The following is a 16,629-nucleotide window of genomic DNA, read 5'->3' as shown; positions in this document are numbered from 1 at the left end:
CTCTCATTTAGATTCCAACGAAATTCATTGAATTCATGAGTCAATTAGACCAACCAAAGCATTCCAAGATGCTAGCCTAGGACCAAATAGATATCTTCTAAACGACATATATGGTGGTGAAGTTTCCAGCACCTTAGGGTGTGTATCACTTTGTGTGCACAATGTTGTACAAGACTAAATATTATTCTCGGAGCATGTCATTACCTAGCCATTTATCCTCACATAACCTATTTCCGATCCATCTCAAATAGAGAAAGAACCAAATGGAAATAAGTATATCTTCATCTCCACTAGACCAGCCCAAAATTGTTAGTCCCACGGTTTCAAATAAACCTAAGACACATAACAAGAGCCAACATAATTTCTCCTAAGGAGGGTTTGCCCTATCCCATCTTCAGAAAGAAGTTTGAAAAGCCATTTAGAGCATCTCTAGCAGATATCCATGACTATATAGGATGCAGTTAAGTGCAACCGGTTATTTTTGCTGCGAAAAACGACGCCGCAGAACAGATACAACATACCAGTACCGTAAATTGGATTTTTTTTTGTGGCATCCCAGATGTCGTATGTTTTTAGCTGAATACATCCTGTACTCAGTGGCAGACCTAGAAAAACTAATGAGTGGGGGCAAATCAATTGAATGGGGGTCCTTGCCTAAATTTTGCAAAATTTGAAAATTTTGTCTCAAATCTGAACAAATATTATTGAAATTCAGATTTTTGAGTGGGGGCTATGCCCCCACTCGGCTCTACTTGGATCCGCCGGCCGTACTGCTATAGCGATCCGACCCGATAAGAGTTCAATCTCTGTGCTTAATAGTGCTAGTCCGTGGACCAATCGCTAGAACACATAGTTTAAAATGTAATACTAAAATATAAAGATTTTTATTATATCACATGATCCAGAAAGTACAAAATAAAATTACAAATTGACCTCAGTTGGATAGTCTGAAGGGTGTTTCGCCAGCAGCGACCGCTGCTGCTCGCGGAGGTTGGGAGGAACTTGATCATAAACGTCAGTGAACAGCTCCGCGAGCCCACGTTTCGGGATCCTCTCAGCCACCTGAACGGCTTGCAGAATCTGCACAGAAATGAGCTGACAGTTTCAGAAGGCCATCTATGAAAATGCTGATACACAGGTTCACCTTCTTGCAACAGCAACATTACCTCTTGTCTCACACTGTTCCTCAGTTCTGTCTCTTCAGCATCACACCACCAGCCGTTCCCCTGAACCCATTTTCTGTACCTGGAGACGGGATCCCTCGCTGTTCGCCAATGCTCGATCTCATCAGCCGGCCTGTACTTGGTTGAATCATCGGATGTAGAGTGATGCCCGACTCGGTAAGTCATCGCCTGAAAGTTCTTCACCTCAGTACTCTAAGCAAACATATATTCTCAAATTTTGTTGAACTATCGTGCACCTCGATCAAAATAGGCCTTCCTTCAGCTATAGCCATTTCCCGGGCGGTGTGAACTGCACTGTACACAGCAAGAGTATCGTTGCCGTCTAGGCGGATACTGCGGATTCCATAAGCCTGGCCGCGGGTAACAATTCCATCACCTGCGAGGACAGTTGGATTTAACACAACACAGCACCAGTAATTTGTAGGATGTCATGATTGAGCACAGAGGCACACTTCATACTTCTGAATTGTTCAGTAGTTGGGGTGCTGATTGCCCAGCCATTGTTGCGGCAGAAGAAGATCATTGGAGCTTCCGTGACAGCAGCAAAGTTGAGAGCAGCGTGGAAATCTCCCTGTACATTTTTGTCTGTCACAAAGGCCTGGCTACAAGTTTTAAGTAAGTGATCAGTGATTGCTTGTCTACCTCGCTCGTGCCACCATCGCCGAAATACGTGATGGCACATGCATCCTTCTTGTCCATCTTCAGAGAGTAGGCAGCTCCAACAGCTTGAGGAAGCTGCGTGCTGATCAATTTGCCAAGAATGATAAAAATCTCTCCTTCACTTGCATTGTATTTGTGAAGCTGGAGGAAGTATTTCATACTTACGCAATAGGTGATGAGATCGTGAAATAATTCAGACGGTTTGATCCGTAATGTATTGGCATCTGCCTCCCTTTACCGTAATCCATCTTATTCCCAAACAACTGGTTTGCAAATTCTTGCGGCGTGAAGCCACGCCATAGAAGAACACCAGGCTCCCTGTACTTCAATTGGCTCCACGATTTCCAGCCAAGAAAAGCACAGTAAGTAACTCTGTTATAGTATTACACATCGCAACTTTGGTTCAACTGAAATTCACCTGTGGTAGTACAATGTCGTCGGCACTAAGCGCGGCAGCAGAGGCTATGTTGATTGCTTCTTCGCCATTGGAAGTTATATAGAATGAGATTCTTCCCTGCCTCTGAGCTTCATAGAAGATTGTATCCATAATCTGGAGGGTGACCATATTACTGTACATCTTCAGAGCCAACTCCTTGCCAACCTGACAAGAGCATGAGACATGCTTCAGAACAAAATCATTGTTCCCTGATTTGTTTGCACCATCAGTATTCCTCACTACTGGAGCAATGAACGGTACTACACCTCTTGGAATCTACTGCTGTATATAATCCCGCCGTCATCGTCAAGGACGCGATAACACTTGATCCTTTCCCTTTTCGACTCTGGCACGAAATTCATTTCACCAACAAAGGAAAGCTTCCCTCCGGGGAAATCTACTACCTGCAACGGTAACAGTCAAAATTATCAAGTTGGATCAACCCAGACGGTGGCAAAAGAGTAAATAAACATTGTTGGAACTTGGAACTGAAAAGCACAGTTGAATTAGTTTTATTGACCTTGGAGGTACTGGACCGTTTTACCCGTTGACAACTATTGACCATCTTGACAATGTCAATATTTTACCAGGAGACTGCTAATCATTAGTCTCATCAGTTGACACCGACTGACATCACATGAAGTATAAAATTATCAGTCGTAAAGACACGTTTCTAAAGCCGTGTGAGCTTAACCTGGATTAAAGTTCGATTAGTCCATTGACTCAATGCCACGTCCATCCTTATCTGCTTACTTTACTACTTCTTGTCAATTCTATCCATGCACAATTGTCCTGTGCTGCTATTCTTTCCACAGTTTTGTCAGCGCTAAGATCCTGAAGGAATTATTCCAGGAAGAAAAACACAATTGCAGCAATAAAAATTCTCAAATGAAGAACTTTGCTAGTGACAAATACACCAAACAGGAATCCAGAAACAACGTTGTGCCATGTTCTTAAAAAATTGGGGACGTGATTTAGGAGCATGTCTTCTTTTTTAAGGCCCCACTGTAAGAGCAAGATCTATAACCCTTGTTTTGTGTGTTTGATAACAACGCTTGAACAATTCTAACCGTGCACAAAAGATTATCTTTGATGAAGTTGTAGGTGTACGGTGGCCTCGCTGAACATACTATGATCGGAAGACTGAAGCGTAGATCTTAGGTTTTCTGGTTTTGTGTGTGTGTCGTGAGGTAACATGGTAGGAGAGGAAAAGAGGAAAAAAGTTGTTTTAGCCATAGCGGTACTACCGGTACCAGGAGCGGTAGTACCGCTACCCCTACTGGTACCGCCTAATGTACCGCTCTAAGGATTGCACACGACTTTGTCCCACAGTACAAGTGGCGGTACCTTTGCGGTACCATGAGCGGTAGTACCGCTTACTAGCGGTAGTACCGCCCACTGTACCGCTCAAGTACCGTAACTCGTTACGGCAGTACCGCTGTGGTACTGTTATGTGGGGCGTCACATATGGTAGGAGGGCCCAGACCTGGCCGCACCATCTCCTGGTTCAGCCCAAAGTGGCTAGGATTTCCTTATTACACCGGACCAGATTTGGTATACGTAGAGTCCTGTTTAGATTCAGTTTCGGTTTAGGTACAAAGTCCTGCTCAGATTCAGTTTCGAGTCCAAAGTGTATTTCCTTTGAGTCGGCTTGTCAGCCAAGCTATGCCTCCTATATATTGGGCTTCTCCCACGATCAATAAAGCATCAGAATTCAAAGTATTACTTTCTTTTAGGCCTAGGGTAACTAGAGTTTGTTCCATCTGGTATCAGAGCCATCTACGATGGGGGAAGATCTCAAGGACAAAGGCGATGACATCAGCCTCGTGCTTAAGGATCTGGCGACCCAGCTGAAGGAAGTCGCGGCGCAGCGGACCACCGATCAGGCCTTCATGGAGGGCGTCGTCCGGCGCCTCAACGCCCGGAGCAGCTCCCCGGCGCTCCACCACATCCCATGTTCGGCTTCGGCCGACCCGCGCATGGCGTTTCAGCCTGCAGCCGTCGGCCCCTCCGCCACCTCCTCCATGTCGACCAACGTCTCCGCCGCCGCCACCACCATAGATACCGCCGCCGCCACCACCACCATAGATACCGCCGCCGCCGCTGCCGCTGCCACCACCAACCCGGCCGGCGCCGGATCTGGTCCGCGCTTTGTCCAGCCGCCACCACTACCCCACTTTCCGGTTTCCTCGTTTTTTCCCCAACAAACCGGCCCTCCACCACCCCATCACCGTCCCTTTTACCCTTCGTTCAACCCAGCTTTTCCCCACGCATCTTTGCCACCATCACCGTACCAACAGCCACCAAGCAAACCCTTACCAGCAATCGCCTCAACCACTACAGACCCAGCCGACATATGCCGTCTCGCCATACCTCACATCTATTCATCCGCTCCCTTCCGAGCATCAACACCCTGGTTACGGCTCCAGCTCTGGTGTCCCACGCTTCCACAAGTTCGACTTCCCGACCTATGATGGTTCCGTCGATCCGCTTGGCTGGCTTCATCGGTGTGAGCAATTTTTCCGAGGACAACGCACACCGGAGGCCGACAAGGTGTGGACAGCAGCATACCACCTAGTGGACAACGCTCGGCTTTGGTACCTCCGGCTTGAGCGCGATCATGGCATCCCCTCCTGGCAGCACTTCAAGGAGGCGTGTCATCTTCAGTTTGGACCATCCGTACGTGCCAACCCCTTGGGCGAGTTGGCTCGGCTTCCGTTCACCTCCACGGTTGCTGACTACACCAGCAGATTTATGGCGCTCTTGTGCAGGACCAGTGAGCCGTTGAGTTCAGCGCAGCAGCGTTACCTGTACACAGCCGGGCTCCCTGAGGGCCTCAAAGTCGATGTTGAGCTTCAGCAACCAGGGGACCTCCACATGGCAGTCGCGCTCGCTAAGGCCTATGAACAACGACACCCGTTTACACAACCGATGGCCCAAACACGTTCCCGGGTTCTACGGCTTGGGCGCGTGGTCCGACCAATCAACCAGCGGCACGCCCTGCACCACAAGGTGTCCCTGCTGCTCCTACAACGGCCCCTCCTCGCGCTATGCGACGCCTCACCCCGACCGAGATGGCCGAACGGCGCCGCCAAGGCCTCTCGCTACAACCGTGACGAGCAAGTACGTCCCCGGTCATCGGTGTGCCCGCTTGTTCTTCATCGAGCTTGATGATTTTGCGGCTGAGGATGCACCTTTGGAGGAGGAACCAGACACACCTCACATCTCGCTTCATGCTATCACCGGACTCTGGAGTATCCGCGTGACTGATACTGTACAGCTGCGTGTCGACATCGGCACTCGTACCTTCATTGCCTTATTGGACACAGGCTCAACACACAGTTTCATAGACTCCAGTGCCCTCGTCAGCCTCGGCCTAACACCAGAGACTCGTCCCAATTTACGGGTCATGGTGGCTAATGGGGACAAGCTCGCCAGTGCAGGCCTATGCCGCGGCATTCCTCTTTCCATCGACGGTTTCCACTTCCGCGTTGACTGCTTTGCACTTTCACTTGGTGGCTTCGACCTTGTCCTTGGCGTTGACTGGCTCCGTACCCTTGGACCAATTTTGTGGGATTTCGACAACCATAGCGTGACTGTTGTCCTGTCCGGATCCCAAGTCACCTGGACCGGCCTAGCGGCACCTGCCTTGCCTGCTGTTCGCATGATCAAGACTGAGGACTCTGGTCTCATGGGTGACATGCTCGACGAATTCGCTGACCTCTTTGCGACTCCGACCGGACTGCCTCCAGCACGCTCGCGCGATCACCGTATTCGGCTTCTACCCAACACACTGCCTGTTGCAGTTCGACCATACCGCTACGCGCAGCTCCAAAAGGATGAGCTTGAGCGCCAGTGCATCGAGATGTTGGCTCAAGGCATCATTCGCCACAGTGACTCAGCTTTCTCTTCGCCTGTCCTCCTTGTTAAAAAAAGAGATGACGCGTGGCGCTTCTGTGTCGACTTCCGGCAACTAAACGACCATACTGTGAAGGATAAATTCCCAATTCCCATCGTCGATGAGCTACTGGATGAACTCCGAGGCGCCCGGTTCTTCACCAAGCTTGACCTACGCTCGGGGTATCACCAAGTGCGGATGCACCCAGATGACATTGCCAAGACAGCATTTCGCACACATGACGGCCACTACGAGTTCTTGGTTATGCCATTTGGCTTGACCAACGCACCAGCAACTTTCCAGGCCTTGATGAACGACATATTACGGCCCTTCCTGCGCAAATTTGTTCTCGTGTTTTTTGATGATATCTTAATCTACAGCTCCTCCTGGTCGGAGCACCTGCGCCACCTTCGTGTTGTATTTCAGGTTATGCGGCAACAATCCCTCTTCCTCAAGCGCAGCAAGTGCTCCTTTGGTGAGTCCTCGGTGGCCTACCTCGGTCATGTGATCGACGCTGATGGGGTGGCCATGGATAAGGACAAGGTGTGCGCCGTTGCAGATTGGCCAACTCCTCGTTCGGTCCGGGCATTACGCGGCTTCTTGGGGCTGGCTGGCTACTATCGCAAGTTTATTAAGGACTTCGGCATCATCGCTGCTCCTCTAACGCGCCTGCTCAGCAAGGATGGGTTTCGGTGGTGCTCCGAAGCGGAGGATGCGTTCCAGGCACTCAAGTGTGCGCTTGGTCAAGGCCCAGTGCTCCAGATGCCGGACTTTGACAGTCGCTTCATTGTCAAGTGTGATGCCTCCGGGACTGGCTTTGGCGCCGTTCTTCACCAGGGTGCCGGACCTCTGGCCTTCTTCAGTCGGGCCATCGCTCCACGCCATGCCAAGCTTGCTGCTTATGAGCGTGAACTCATTGGATTGGTTCAGGCTGTACGTCACTGGCGGCCGTATCTTTGGGGTCGTGCCTTTACTATACGCACTGACCACTATAGCCTAAAATTCCTACTTGACCAGCGACTTTCAACAATACCTCAACACCAGTGGGTCAGCAAACTATTTGGGTTCGACTTCACTGTCGAGTTCCGCCCGGGCCGCCTCAACATTGTCGCTGACGCCCTCTCTCGTCGAGATGCCGATGCAGCACCAACACTATGCGCTCTCTCATTGCCACTCTTTAGCATCTTCGACGACTTGAGGCACGAGATTGATGCTTCTCCTGAGTTGTCCTCACTTCGTGAAAGCATACGCGCTGGTGATCTCGCCCATCCTCGGAGCTGCGTCGACGACTTGATTCTCCATGGCCGTCGTGTGCATGTATTGGCTACCTCGCCGTCTATATCGGTGATTTTGCAGCACACCCACGCAGCTCATGAGGGGATCCAAAAGACGCCGCATCGACTTCGGGCTGATTTCCATGTCCCCGGTGATCGTCGTTTGGTTCAGGACTTGGTACGTGATTGCTTGGTCCGCCAACGCAACAAGACGGAGACACTTTTGCCTGCAGGATTACTTCAACCTTTACCGGTCCCATCATCCGTATGGAGTGATATCTCCATGGATTTCATCGAGGCCCTGCCAGGTGTACATGGCAAGTCTGTGATCTTGTCTCGTTGTTGATCGCTTCTCCAAGTATGCACACTTCATTCCACTCTCACACCCATACACAGCTGCATCGGTGGCAAAGGCTTTTTTGAGGGCATTGTGCGACTCCATGGACTTCCACAATCAATTGTCGGTGACCGTGACCCGGTCTTCACCAGCAATTTTTGGCGAGAATTATTCAAGTTGTCGGGTGTTCAGCTTCACATGAGCTCAGCCTTTCACCCCCGGTCCGACGGACAGACCGAAGTCGTCAACAAGATCATTGCCATGTACTTGCGCTGCCTCACTGGTGACCGCCCGCGGCGCTGGGTAGAATGTTTGCCTTGGGCTGAGTTCCGCTACAACACATCTTACCATTCTGCCCTTCGCGCCACTCCGTTTGAGGTTGTATATGGCCGACCACCGCCGCGTCTTCGTGACTATGTCCCCGGTGAGGCCAAGGTGGCAGCTGTAGATTCCACTCTCCGGGATCGTGCAACCTTCATTCACGAGGTTGGCGAGCGTCTCCATCAAGCACAACGGAGGGCTAAGCATTATTATGATGACAAGCATCGTGAGCTGGCATTTGACGTCGGAGATTGGGTATGGCTTCGCCTTCATCACGGGGCAGCCGCATCATTACCAGGACGCAAGCATGGCAAGTTGTCTCCTCGCTTCTATGGACCTTTTCGGGTTAACGAAATCATTGGATCCGTCGCGTATAGACTCACGCTGCCTGCTGGTACTCGGCTCCATGATGTGTTCCATGTCGGTCTCCGAAGAAGTTTCATGGTGACCCACCAGCCACTCCTCGCTGTACTTCCCGCCATTGAGGATGGTAGAGTGGTGCCTGCGCCAGCCAAAGTTCTTCGGTCCAGCCTTCGCCACGGAGTGAAGCATGTCCTTGTGCAGTGGGTTGGCGCTTCGAAGATGATGCAACATGGGAGCCATTAGACGAGTTCGGTGCTCGTTTTCCTCGTTTCAGCTCGAGGACGAGCTGTTGGTGGAGGGAGGGAGAGATGTTATGTGGGGCGTCACATATGGTAGGAGGGCCCCGGACCCGGCCGCACCATCTCCTCGGTTCAGCCCAAAGTGGCTAGGATTTCCTTATTACACCGGACCAGATTTGGTATACGTAGAGTCCTGTTTAGATTCAGTTTCGGTTTAGGTACAAAGTCCTCGCTCGGATTCAGTTTCGAGTCCAAAGTGTATTTCCTTTGAGTCGGCTTGTCAGCCAAGCTATGCCTCCTATATATTGGGCTTCTCCCACGATCAATAAAGCATCAGAATTCAAAGTATTACTTTCTTTTAGGCCTAGGGTAACTAGAGTTTGTTCCAGGTACCGCTCCGGTATCGCTTCGAGTCCAGTAAGGTTTGGACCCTATTGCAGTACCTCGAGCGGTACCACGAGCGGTAGTGCCGCTATGTGTCCACGTGGACAGGTTCTGTGGGGATTCGAACTCAGAGCGGTAGTACCGCTTTCCAGAAGCGGTAGTACCGCTTAGGCAAAAACAGCACATAACGGTTGGATTTGGAGGGACCTATAAAAAGGCCCCTTCTTCTCCAGCCCGTTTCAGCTCTTCTCTCTCTCTCCTCCATTGCTGCTGAGCTCAAACTGAGGGGATCTCCTCCCTACCCAATCAATCTTGCTCATACTTTGAGGAGTGGTGGAGGAGACCCCGATCTATCGTTCTACCGAGAGAAATTTCACCAATTCGTGGTAGTCCTTAGTGGATCTTGGTGGTAGGGTTCCTATTGTGGGACATTGGAGAAAGTGCATCCATGAAGGCTAGCTTGGTATTGTACTAGCTCCATGGGTTGTTGGGAGCCTCCTTGTGGTGTGGAGCTCGCCCCAACCTTGTGAAGGAATCACCGCCTCGACCGGAGCCTTAGTGGAGAAGGGGGAGCACCTTCGTGGAGCTCTCTCGAGGAAGAAGGTGAGGCCTTCCTTCGTGGTGTGGCCGTCTAGTCTCTTGTGTGAGACTAGCACCTCCTCAACGCAGACGTACTTCCTATTGTGGAAGGAACTGCGGGAAACAAACCTCGCCTCGTCTCCGCGCCCTCCAGTTGTCCCGCTCCTTACTCTTACTATCTTGTGTGATTCCTTTGCTTGTTGTACTTGTCTAGGATCATTGTAGGAACACCACCATCGCTAAAGCTATCACATTTACCTTCCGTTGCACTAAAAAATTGAAAAAGACTAAAACTTGCCGTAGCGCCATTCACCCCCCCCCCCTCTTGATCGCTACGATCCATTCAAGTGGTATCAGAGCAAGGTTTTCTTGCTCGGGCTTTACCGCCTAAGAAATGGCCGATCAAGAGGTGAATGTGAATGGAGTCCTTCCCCGTGAGCAATCATCTCCATCATCAATTGCCGATAATACTCAGGCTACTTTGGATGACCTCAAGAAATTGGAGTCATCCATTGTGTCTCAATTGAAGGCTATGATGATGGAGTTGATTACTCCAAAACCAAATCCCATCATAGATAGAGGTGTCAATGTTCTCCCACCACAAGTTAACAATTTTCCTCTCGTTGGATTTGTTGAGCAATCGACAAAGCCACCTCGGGAAAAGGATCTTGAGGATGTTGACACCTCATCAAAAGGGAAGGATGAATCTCCGGTTGCGGGACAATTAAGAGGTAATCATGCGGTGCCACCACCAAGTGATTACACCGTAATTGTCCCAATACCCATGCCTCGCATTTTGACTCATGGTTCACCACCGCTTCTTGAATCTAATAGCTATGAAAATTGGCAATTCTTAATGCGTTCCCATGTGCGCAGCGCTTCTACCGAGCTTTGGCGTATCATAGAGGAGGGATATTCTCCACGAGACCCAATGAACTTGACAAGAAGGGAAGTGGTAGATGACCAACTCAACGCAACCGCCATCAACATGATTCACATGGCCGTCACGCCCAAGGATCGCGCTCATATTCGCTCGCTCAAGACCGCCAAGGAAGCTTGGGATAAACTTGACAAGCTCTTCCTCGGAAATGCAAGCATCCAAAGCTCTCGTTTCGATGAAGTGAACAATTTGGCCGACAACTTCGTTATGAATGAAGGAGTCCCCCGAAGAAATGTACCGGCGCCTCATCGCTCTTGCCGTACAAATGCAAGATCTTGGGGCAACGTTTGTGGATGACCATCGGATCAAGCGCAAGTTCTACAACGCTCTCCTCCCCTATGAAGAAGTGAAGTTGACGGCCATCCGCCAAAATGCCTCCTTCCGTGCTATGACATCTGATGAGGTCCTTAGTGAAGTCATCGCCTTGGACATATCTAAGAAGAATGCGGAAGATCTTGTTGCTCGTGCTCTTAACACCCGCAAGCCTAACTTTGCATTGAAGATGAAGGAGTATGGAGCTAGTGAGACCGATGAGGATCCCATTGAGTGGGGTCCGGATGATCTCAAGGTCAACTATAATGAACACATGGCTCTCGCCGCCAAGAGTTTTTGGAGTGGAAACAAAACACGAAGCTCAAGGCCAAGAAGATACTCATCTCATGACTCTACTAAACTCTCCTTCAAGAGCCCAAGAGAAGAACAAAAGGGAAGTTCTTGCTACAATTGCGGTAACAAGAGTCACTTTGTTGGGGATTGTATCTATGAGAGAAGGGAAGACAATGGTGGAAAACTTATTCGTAAGAGCAAGCTTAGATCTCTCTCCAAAAGCTCCTCCAAGTTCTCCTCTAACTACGACGACACCAAGATCTTCTCCACCAAGAAGCCTAGAGCCTTCATTATACGTGAGGAGTATTCCTCCGATGAAGGTGATGAGCATGAAGACAAAGGGAAAGAGGGAGAAGTGGCCGCCATTGCCATCTCCACTCTCTCTCCCCTCGACTCCCAAAATGAGAACCTCATCACCAACTCCTCTCGTTATTTAGTGGCAAAGGTTTTGTTGGAGTTAGGAGATCAAGACTATATGATGGAAAAGGAGAAGCATGAGAAAAAGGAGGAATTAGAGCTTATCTATCTCACTCAAGCTTATGAGGAAGAAGTGTGCATGCGTATGTCTCTTGAAGCTAGTGCTCTTGTTCTTGAGGACTCCAACAATTCTCTCATCTCCCAACTTATCAAGGACCGAGATTATGCTCTTGTTTGGGTGGATGCTCTCAAGGCTAAGAAGCTTTATCTTGAAGAAAGCCATGAGTGGTCACTAAAGGATGTTGCAACCTTTAGGAAAGAAGATGAAGGTCCCAATCCATGTTGTGACAAGCTCCTTGACGAAGTTTGCTTCTTGAGAAGACACAATGCCAAATTCTTGAAAGTCATTTCAACTCAAGAGTAGGCTTTGGAAGAATACTATCGTTTGAGCAAACAGAAGGTGCAATGTTGTGATCATGAAGAAGAGATTGCCACTTTGAAGAGACACAAGGCCAAGCTAGTTGAAGTGAATGATAGACAAAATGAGTCCTTGATGGAGTACTTTCGCTTGAGTAAAGGAAAGGAAACTTGTTGTGACCATGAGGACGAAATTGCAACTCTAAAGAGGAGAAATGACAAGCTTATGGTGATCAAGACCATGTACGAGGAAGCCTTGATGGAATATAAACGGGCTAGAAAGGACTATATTTGTCGCAATCATGAAGACGATATTTCCACCTTGGAAAGACAAAAGCGCTCACTTTTGACAATGAATTCTCTTCAAGAAGAAGCTTTGTTGGAACATTTCCGGGTGAACAAGGAGAAAGAGGCTCAAGAATTCGACAACACTCATTCCCATCCGGATCATGTTCATGAAGTCAACCGTTTGAAGTCCAAAATTGAAAGACTCCAAATTCAAGCGCAATACTTGGAAGGAGTCATTGAGAATAGAGATAAGGCCAATGACATCTCTTGCAATGAAGAAGGAGCGGCTATAAAGCCAAAGGGGAAGAGAAGAAGGAGGATCAAGATAAAGAGGAGCATCAAGATAGGGCCCATTGTAAAATGGGCTCCTATTTCCAAGTCTTGATCCATGAAGTACCTTGCTCTCGGTGGTGCTTATGGTGTGGTTGTTTTGGAGCCACAAGTCTCATGACCGGGAGCAAGGAATTCGTTGTCGTCATCAAGCTACTTATCTCTACCATTCTCATGACGACAATACAAGCAAGCTTAAAGGTATCGGAGCCTTGACAAGGTGGTGATCATGTCCTACCTTGTCAAGACTCCTTTGTATGGTTTTCTTTGTTCATTTCTTTACACTCTTGGGTCCTTGTACCTACTATAATGAACATGTAGTGGTTCTCTTGTGGAGCTAGTCTCTTCAAGAGACCACGGTCTAGGACTAATGGAATTTGCTTCCTTGTGTAGAGATCGTGTTTTGTAGGAATTGCGTTGAAGAAAATGAACTATGGAGTTTGTCAAACAAGCTTAATGCAAGTTCTATAACATGATCCTTGCAAGAAGGAGCAACAATGGATTGGAGTTCAAGCTCAATTTTTTTTGGATATCTTCATTGGCAAAGAAGGAATCCATCTTTTACTCCTAACCACATTCTTACCCCAACTTTATGGGGTTGCCGGAAGTGAGAGACAAACCTTAGTTGGAAACACTCAAACATGATGATGGAGTTTGAGGCTATTGTGTGGTTGTGTTTTTGTGTGATGAGACTCATTCGATGAATATGGAAGCTCTTTGGAGGAAGCGAAGTGCTTCTTGTGAGAGAGGAGATGCAATTCCCCTGCTACCATAGGAAGGATGGGTGTTGGCACTCGCCGATCTCAAAAGCTACCTTCTATGAGTACCGGGGAAGGACGAAGTTCCACCCATGTGGAGCCATCTACACCACAAGGCCAAGACTCTTCCATTGGACAACCAAGTACTAGATCACCTCTTCCACAACCTCAAGTTCGGCATCAACAACAATGAGGTCAAGGCGAGGACCTAAACCATGATGAAGATCAAGGGACCTTACAAGAATCTATCCTTTGGTCCATTCTCGCCGGGGTGCTAATGCGTCAAGACTCTTTCATAATTCAAGCAAAGTACAAGACATACTCAAGAGCAAGTTATGAGGGGGTCCAACGGTATAGCAACCCCAAGTCTCAATTCTTCCCAAATGAGTCCAACAAGACAATGGTCTCACTTTCTACCGATAGTCGTCAAGGTTTGCTTCTCTACCTTTGTGCTTCTCATCCGGACATTGTGTCAAAAGTGGGTACTTATACCACTCTTGTGCCATATGTCTAGATGTAAAGCACGCATGAACATAGGGGGAGTGCGGTTTAAATTTATTGAGCTATCCCCCCCCCCCCCATAATGCATAAAGAAACCCAAAGCATATGCTGTTTGTCAATTAAGTGACTTTTGAGCTTCATGTTGAGTTGTAGTCGTGAGTCCTAGGTCTCTACGCGACCTCACACTACCAAACTCTTACACGGTGGCTTCGGCCACCAACCTCCTCCTTGTTCTTTTTGTTTTCTTTTCTCTTTTTGTTGTTGTTTTTCTTTTCTTCTTTTCTCTTTGTTTCTTCATGGGAGATTCACCCAAGCTTGGTTTTTCTTGTTTTGATTCTTGAAAGCTTGGTTGGGTAGTACCTTAACAGTTCCGTCATCTAATCCTAAGCCATCATCTATCACTCAAGCCAACTCAGTCTAAAAGCACAAGTCTACACCAAAATCTGAGTGTCTTTGAGTTTGGAGGCCGGTACTACCGCTTCCCAGGACGGTACTACCGCTTTGGGGCAGTTGTCCGACGAAACTGAACATTATCCCCAGAACGGTACTACCGCCCTAGGTACCGGGTAAGTACCGGTAAGCGGTACTACCGCTTTTACGAGCGGTACTACCGCTTGCGATTTTGACTAGATGTACCGGTTGGGGTCGGGATTCGTCCCAAACCACCACAAACCCCCTTCCACCTCGAGCCAACAGCGCCTCCAAGGTCAAGAACTCGAGGAGATCGGCCCCGATCTCCTCTTCCAGCCGCCGCCGGCTAAATCTCCTTCGTGGAGAAGCTTCCCCACCCTCTTCTCCGCCATGTCCTCCGGTATGAACCCTAATTTCTCTCTCTAGGGTGTGTTGAACTCCCTAGATGCATAGGCTAGGGTTTGATGGAGGTTTGCGGTGGAGAAGCCCTCTTGGAAGCTCTACATGTACGGGGATACTAGCTAGCAACAATGTGTGACACTATGAACTACTTTGCCATGTTCTCAACCTCGATTTCGATGTGCAGAGCTTGAGCGGTAGTACCGCTCATTCACGGGCGGTACTACCGTTCCAAGCGGTACTACCGGTTCGAGATTGCGGTACTACCGCTCTGACTAGGTTCACCAATGTTGCTTGTTAGTGTCTGATACGTCTCCAACGTATCGATAATTTCTTGTGTTCCATGCCACATTATTGATGTTATCTACATGTTTTATGCACACTTTATATCATATTCGTGCATTTTCTGGAACTAACCTATTAATAAGATGCCGAAGTGCCGCTTGCTCGTTTTCCGCTGTTTTTGGTTTCGTAAATCCTAGTAAAGAAATATTCTCGGAATTGGACGAAATAAAAGCCCAGAGGCCTATTTTCTCACGAAGCTTCCGTAAGTCCGAAGGAGAGACGAAGAGGGGCCACGGGGAGCCAAACCCTAGGGCGGCGCGGCCCCCTTGGCCGCGCCGGCCCGTGGTGTGGGCCCCCGTGCCGCCTCTTGACTTGCCCTTCCGCCTACAAATAGCCTCCGTGACGAAACCCCCAGCACCGAGAGCCACGATACGGAAAACATTACCGAGACGCCGTCGCCGCCGATCCCATCTCGGGGATCCTGGAGATCGCCTCCGGCACCCTCGCCGGAGAGGGGATTCATCTCCCGGAGGACTCTACACCGCCATGGTCGCCTCCGGAGTGATGAGTGAGTAGTCTACCCCTGGACTATGGGTCCATAGCAGTAGCTAGATGGTTGTCTTCTCCCCATTGTGCTATCATTGTCGGATCTTGTGAGCTGCCTATCATGATCAAGATCATCTATCCGTAATTCTATATGTTGCGTTTGTTGGGATCCGATGAATAGAGAATACTTGTTATGTTGATTATCAAAGTTATGCTTATGTGTTGTTTATGATCTTGCATGCTCTCCGTTACTAGTAGATGCTCTGGCCAAGTAGATGCTTTTAACTCCAAGAGGGAGTACTTATGCTCGATAGTGGGTTCATGCCCGCATTGACACTGGGGAGTGACGAAACCCCTAAGGTTGTGCTGTGCTCGTTGCCACTAGGGATAAAACATTGATGCTATGTCTAAGGATGTAGTTGTTGATTACATTACGCACCATACTTAATGCAATTGTCCGTTGCTTTGCAACTTAATACCGGAGGGGTTCGGATGATAACCCGAAGGTGGACTTTTTAGGCATAGATGCAGTTGGATGGCGGTCTATGTACTTTGTCGTAATGCCCAATTAAATCTCACTATACTCATCATGATATGTATGTGCATTGTCATGCTCTCTTTATTTGTCAATTGCCCAACCGTAATTTGTTCACCCAACATGCTGTTCGTCTTATGGGAGAGACACCTCTAGTGAACCGTGGACCTCGGTCCAATTCTCTTTACCGAAATACAATCTACTCGCAATACTTGTTCTACTCGTTTTCTCTGCAAACAATCATCTTCCACACAATACGGTTAATCCTTTGTTACAAGCAAGCCGGTGAGATTGACAACCTCACCGTTTCGTTGGGGCAAAGTAGTTTGGTTGTGTTGTGCGGGTTCCACGTTGGCGCCGGAATCTCCGGTGTTGCGCCGCACTACATCCCGCCGCCATCAACCTTCAACGTGCTTCTTGGCTCCTCCTGGTTCGATAAACCTTGGTTTCTTTCTCGAGGGAAAACTTGCTCGCTGTGCGCATCATACCTTCCTCTTGGGGTTGCCCAACGAACGTGTGAA

The 16,629-nt window shown here is 48.9% G+C and overlaps 1 protein-coding gene across 1 annotated transcript in view; it reads right to left on the bottom strand.

Annotated features, from left to right (window-relative positions):
• Positions 1-921: 921 nt before the first annotated feature.
• The window catches only part of LOC124687417 (2-oxoisovalerate dehydrogenase subunit alpha 2, mitochondrial-like), a 34,859-nt gene continuing 19,151 nt past the window's right edge, over positions 922-16,629 (bottom strand). The window contains exons 2-9 of the mRNA XM_047221200.1: positions 2,547-2,684; positions 2,263-2,445; positions 2,010-2,167; positions 1,827-1,926; positions 1,644-1,755; positions 1,421-1,560; positions 1,167-1,352; positions 922-1,080 (exon numbers count right to left, since the gene is read on the bottom strand). Coding sequence (XP_047077156.1) covers positions 922-1,080; positions 1,167-1,352; positions 1,421-1,560; positions 1,644-1,755; positions 1,827-1,926; positions 2,010-2,167; positions 2,263-2,445; positions 2,547-2,684 — 1,176 coding nt within the window. The remainder of the gene's footprint in view (positions 1,081-1,166; positions 1,353-1,420; positions 1,561-1,643; positions 1,756-1,826; positions 1,927-2,009; positions 2,168-2,262; positions 2,446-2,546; positions 2,685-16,629) is intronic.

The sequence above is a fragment of the Lolium rigidum genome, chromosome 2, assembly GCF_022539505.1.
Source record: "Lolium rigidum isolate FL_2022 chromosome 2, APGP_CSIRO_Lrig_0.1, whole genome shotgun sequence".
Taxonomy (NCBI): Eukaryota; Viridiplantae; Streptophyta; class Magnoliopsida; order Poales; family Poaceae; genus Lolium; species Lolium rigidum.
Note: the sequence above shows the minus strand (reverse complement) of the source record. Positions and strands in the feature narration are given on the sequence as shown.